General features: G+C 37.2%; 1 protein-coding gene across 1 annotated transcript; it reads left to right on the top strand.

Annotated features, from left to right (window-relative positions):
- Nucleotides 1–911: 911 nt before the first annotated feature.
- Nucleotides 912–4774, top strand: LOC105157404 (putative late blight resistance protein homolog R1A-3). Its single transcript, XM_088878339.1, has 2 exons — nt 912–4267; nt 4411–4774. The coding sequence occupies exon 1, from the start codon at nt 1124–1126 to the stop codon at nt 4262–4264; it is 3141 nt and encodes a 1046-aa protein (XP_088734465.1). The 5' UTR covers nt 912–1123; the 3' UTR covers nt 4265–4267; nt 4411–4774.
- The last annotated feature ends 1226 nt before the right edge of the window (nt 4775–6000 follow it).

The following is a 6000-nucleotide window of genomic DNA, read 5'->3' as shown; positions in this document are numbered from 1 at the left end:
TTTTTAGTAATTGACATAAAAAATAATTTGTTAATATTTTATTTTGCAAAAAAAGTTATTTTAGTATTATATATATTTCGATTGATGAATTTGAATTAGTAGAGATTTCAAATTCCTAATAACAAATTTGATAGTTTCAATTTTTATTTATAATTATATTTTGTAAAATATTAATAAATTCTATACACATTTAAGCCAATCTTATTGGTATTTGGTGGATTATCGATACTTGGAATGATCGAGTTGATTGATTGCCCTCGTTATATTGCGCACTCTACGACAAAATTACAAGGGAAATGAATAGGTGATTTTTCACCCGATTTAGAGGATCTATCCGTTGAGATCCAAATCATGAATTGATCGACGAATTGAAACAATTCTAGAAGTTGATTGAGAAAAACTACGATGGTAAGATTCGTTTACATTTTTGGGAATGTATATGTAATTTTAAAAAAAATATGATTGATTTGTATAAATTAGGTTGAAATTTATAATAGGTTGTATAATTATTCAAAAGGCATAAATAATTTGTACAAATAAACTATAATCAAAAGTGTTAATATAATTATTTCCAAAATAAATGATATTATCATTATACAATATATATATAATAAAATAAAAAATGTGATAAAATTTAAAATAAAAAAAGTTAAATTCACTCCGTATGTCATGTGAAATAAGCAAATGTCCCATGTAAAAAAACAAATAGCAAATTACTTTTTGTATTTTAAAAACTAAAGCAAATTATCCCATAATTTAAATAGAATGATTAATTTACTTCTTTTTTCAAAATATAGAAAATCATTTATTATTTTATTTTTTACATAAAATTTTTCACTAATTTGCAATTTTTTTCCCTATAAAAAATTCGGAGCAGGCTTTCTACGGGACATGAATATGGCATCCAGAAACAAACTCAGATGGGAGCGTAGATTAAAATCCTTAACACCGGACGTGTCCATCGTCCCGTACATTCTGTCCGGCTCCTCCTTCTCTGTTGTTGACTTCGTTCCATTGACGATCTTTCTCTCTCTCTCTCCTCCTTTATCGTTGACTTCTTTCTTCCCTGCCGCCATCCCCGTTTCACTTGCTTAAACTTCAGTCCCAGTCCCCGCAGCTGGAAATGGCGGCTTATGGTGCTGTGGTTTCTCTTCAACAGATTCTGAATACTATTCTTGATAAGCCTGATGATGGGAGGCCGATTTTTTTTAACAAATTCCAGCTCCAATCTCTCCGGGAAAAGGTCAACTTCTTGCTCGATTTTCTTGAAGGTTCATCTTCCCACAAAGCAAACAACCAATCTGCACAAGAAATCCTGGAGAAAAAGATCAGGGACGTGGTTTATGCAGCTGAAGATGTTATTGAATCCAAGATCAGCGACAAGGCTTATCCTGTCGAAGATCAGTTCCAGATACAGGACTGGGCAGCCGTCTACGGAGATCAGTCCCTGATCCAGGACTTGGCTAACGTTGTCGAAGATCTTGCTCCGAAACCTGAAAGCATTTGGAGTTATTGGGATCAAAATGCATATTTGCTTCTTCTGATAATTATCCTGGCGGGAAGATTGATTCCTGCTGCTATTCAGAAAGTGATGATTATATTGATTCAATTGATCTTGCCTGTTACAAATGTGAGACCTTTTATTCTAAGAGCTTTGGCTCCTGTCTGCTCCCAGAATGTGATATTTGTTGTAGTCCAGGTTTTGATACCTTTCATTGTACAAATATGTCTGCCTATGCTTATCCTGGACGTGGTATCCGTCCTGATCTGGGCTTTGGTACATGAGGCTGTTCTATTAGAGGTGTCTTTTGCGGCACCATATGTGCAGCTCCAAGAAATTCGAGTTCGGGCCTGGTTTGGTCGAATCCAACAAGTATTGTCTGTGAAACATAAGCCTGCTGAAGATCAGGAGCTGTTCCGGTTAATGGAGGAAATCATTTCCATCACGAAAGAGGTGATTAAGGTTATGGATACCTTTGGTGCAGGTGAATGTCTTTGGCACTCGAGTGTCTTGCCTGGTGCTTCTTTATCTAGACGGGATTCTGGTGGCGTTGGGAAGAATGTTGTGGTGGGATTTGACAAAGACTTGGAAGAGATAAAGACTCGGTGGATCGATGATTCATCCAAACTTGAAATCATTTCAATTGTGGGAATGGGTGGTATTGGCAAAACTACTCTTGCTAGACAAATTTATGATGATCCTTCTATCTTTTATCACTTTGATACTCGTGGTTGGGTGGCAGTCTCTCAAGAATATTCCTTGCGCCAAGTCCTGCTAGGCCTTTTAGATTCTACCAAAATGCTCACGGAAGAAATGCAGGATGAGAGTGACCCACGATTGGCTGAGTTTCTCTACAAATGTCTGAAGGGTAGAAGATATCTCATAGTAATGGACGATATATGGGATATCGATATTTGGGATGCCGTGAGAAGATTATTTCCCGATGATAGTAACGGAAGTCGTGTCCTTCTGACTACTAGGCTATCAGATGTGGCAGTTTATGCCAACTCCTCCAGCCGTCTTCATCAAATGCGATTCCTCAATGAAGCTGACAGTTGGAATCTACTTTGCAAAAAGGTTTTTGGGGAAAAAGATTGCCCCCCCGAACTTGAAGATGTCGGAAGGGAGATTGCACGAAACTGTGGAGGACTTCCTCTAGCAATTGTGGTAATTGGAGGTCTCCTGTATAAGGACAGTAGAACATGGAGGAACTGGAGAAGTATAGCTGAAAATTTAAATTCAATATTGAGTAAAGATGATGAGCAGTGTTTGGAGATATTAGGTTTGAGTTATAATCGGTTGCCTCATCGTTTGAAACCGTGCTTTCTATATATGGGGGTTTTTCCAGAAGATTCTGAAATCCCCGTCTCCAAGCTCATCAACTTGTGGGCTGCAGAGGGATTCCTGAAACCAAGTACATCTAAAACCTTGGAAGAGGTGGCTGAGGAGTATCTGAAAGATCTTATCGAAAGAAGCCTACTCTTGGTATGTAAGCGGAGTTGCAATGGCAGGATTAAAACATGCAACATCCATGATCTATTAAGGGATGTTTGTGTCCGAAATGCTCAGAAGGAGAACTTTCTTCACGTTGTGAACTGGTATGGAGATTTAACTGAAGCAGGCAATAGAAGGAGGCGTAGAGTAAGTATACATCCTGATGCTCTATATGCTAACACCACTCATCAGTTGATAAGTTCTTATTCCCATGCTCGATCGTATCTATGCACTGGTAAAAGTCTTACTTATCCATCGCTTGTCTACTTAGGTTTTAGACTTCTCAGAGTACTGGATATAATCCTAATACATTTCTCCGAGTTCCCAAGTGACATCATTAGACTTTTTCATTTAAGATATCTTGGTTTCACATATAACGGCCCACTTCCTCCATCCATATCGAAACTTCGGAATTTACAGACAGTTGTTCATCATAACTGGACATTCGGAAAGTATCACTTGCTTCCTATTGAGATCTGGACTATGCCCAATCTAAGACATTTGTATTGTATGCCAAGTTGTTTGCCTGATCCAGTTGGCGAAATTCTTGCAAACAATTTTGTTGTTCTGGAAAACCTTCAAACGCTTTTGGACGTAAGAAACTTCAGATGTAGCAAAAACATCCTCAAAAGAATTCCAAATCTAAAGAAACTGGGAATTTCCTATGATGTCTCCTCTCAGGCATACGTAGATCGGTGGCAGTTCAACCTTGAGTCCCTTGCCAATCTACATCAACTCGAGACTCTTAAGATCATTATTAAGAATGATCCTTATCGAACATCCAAATTTGTGAATCCACCAAAGCTTTCTTTCCCACGGAAGCTTAATAGATTAACTCTGAGTGGTTGTGGACTTCCTTGGGAAAGGATGACAATAGTTGGTTTATTGCCATGTCTTGAAGTCCTCAAACTGAAAAAGGATGCCTGCCGAGGCCAAGAATGGGAGACAGTCGAAGAGCAATTTTGTCGACTTAAATACCTGTTACTTGAAGAATTAGACCTTGTGCAGTGGAGGACTAAGGAAGCACCCTTCCCCCGTCTTCAAAGCCTAATTATCAGGTCTTGCTTCAGACTAAGGGAGATTCCTTCTGCTATTGGTGATATAACGACGCTTCAAATGATCGAGTTGGTCGACTGTCACCCTTCTGCTGTGACTTGGGCAAAACAAATACAAGAGGAACAAGAAAGCATGGCAAATGAGGATCTGAAAGTTTGCATTGAGCTGAAGCGGAGAATCAAGGACAGGTTCAGTTCTCGCATTCTTCGTTGATAGGTGTGGAAATCCTTGTTCTTTGCTGTCTGTTTTGTATCTCTGTTCTGATACTGAGTTTGATATCAATTCATCCAAACATTTCTCAGCAAACAAGTTATGTTCTATTATTCTGTCATGGTATATTGCAAATAATTCTTTCACAGCGAACGATAGCTGAAGACTAAGAACAACGACCTTGTTCCATCAACTCCTTGAACCACTCAACTCTCTTCAGGAGGTTCTCCGTCTGTTGTCTGCTCTGGCCATCTAGTTTGGAGTATAGGGAGAATGAAACATGTTATAAAGCTGCAAGAAAAGCTTCGGGTATCCTGTACTGTTCCACTATATATCGATGAATGACGTTGCATAAATTTTGTTATCTTCGATATTTTCTGGTCTATGACTTCTACTTTACAGGCGATGATTAAGGTTGTGAATAATGGCATGCTTGTCTGAAGGACAAATGTGCCTGTAAACATGAATACAAAGTCAAGATTATTGTTTCTTGCATTTGCTTAGTTGATCATATACATATACTGCAGTTTGGTTTAATTCTAAGTTGTCTTTGGAGAATTGCTTGTAGAATTAAGGGATTCAGGCAAAGTCACAAACAGTTGTAGTTCTATTGCAATTGCTATTAACTTGTCTACCGTCAGGTTTGCTTGTTTGGAGAGATCAGAATCCCGCTTAAAATTTATTTCTTCTCTTTAAAGAAAAAATTAGTTAAAATAGTACTTTACTATTTTTTAATAATTTCATAATTATATTTTTTTTAGAAAATTATAATTTCGATCTCAAAATATAAAGTGATTTGCAATATTAGTCCCTAGTTCCATAGTTTAAAAAGAACTACAAAATTCGTCTCATCATTGTAATATTATTTCCACATGTTTGGAACATTGTAAAGTTAGTCCTATATTTTAGGAAATTATTGTAAAGTTAATCCAAAATATAATCATAAATGTTGCAAATTTAGTCTTAGATGTTGCAATTTTTTGATGTAGGACTAACGTTTTCTTAAAATATCAGACTAATATTGACTATTTTAAAATGTATAATAAACAACCTTATACCTTGAGACTAAATGATAAATTTCTCTAATTTTTTATTCTCTCACCCACTGCTCTGCACCATCCTCTCTCCTTATTTTTTTTTTCCTCATAAACTTTTCATATTTTTAATAAATTCATAATTATAATTTATCATTTATATTCCGTCTCACTCCATGTTTCTTTCTTATTGTGGATTTTTTCTTTCTCATCCACTAGCACCACATTTTTTTTTTCATAATATTCTCTTGCTTTTCGTCTGATAGATTAGTTCTTTTTTACATATTCATGGGAATTACATACAATGACACTTAGTACTATTATTGATGTGCATAAAAATACACTGGCCCAAATGATTCAAAAAAAAGAAAGAAATGAGAAGCCTGTAACATCATGAGGATGGCTCGCTGGAAAATTACTAGGCTCAGCCTAAGAGGAAACCCATATTCGACCCTAGAAGGAAGCCTAGTACTGTGCCCTAAAAGGAAGCCCAGTTCGACTCAAGAAGGAGGCTTGGTACAAGGTCTGCCGGACCTCAAACCTGCCTTCCAAGCCCAACCTAGGGGAAGGGAGGCGCTCTCAAGAAGTTGGATTCCTTGACCTAGAATGACTCCTTCCAGAACAAGAGTCCTTGCATAGAGGGAGTCCTCCTCCAACTAAAGACGTGCTGCTCAAGTCAAGGAGGAGATACCCCCAAATTTTCGC

This window comes from Sesamum indicum, linkage group LG3, assembly GCF_026168435.1.
Source record: "Sesamum indicum cultivar Baizhima isolate 11 linkage group LG3, ASM2616843v1, whole genome shotgun sequence".
Classification (NCBI taxonomy): Eukaryota; Viridiplantae; Streptophyta; class Magnoliopsida; order Lamiales; family Pedaliaceae; genus Sesamum; species Sesamum indicum.
The sequence above is the reverse complement of the archived record's forward strand: the minus strand, read 5'-3'. Positions and strand labels throughout refer to the sequence as shown.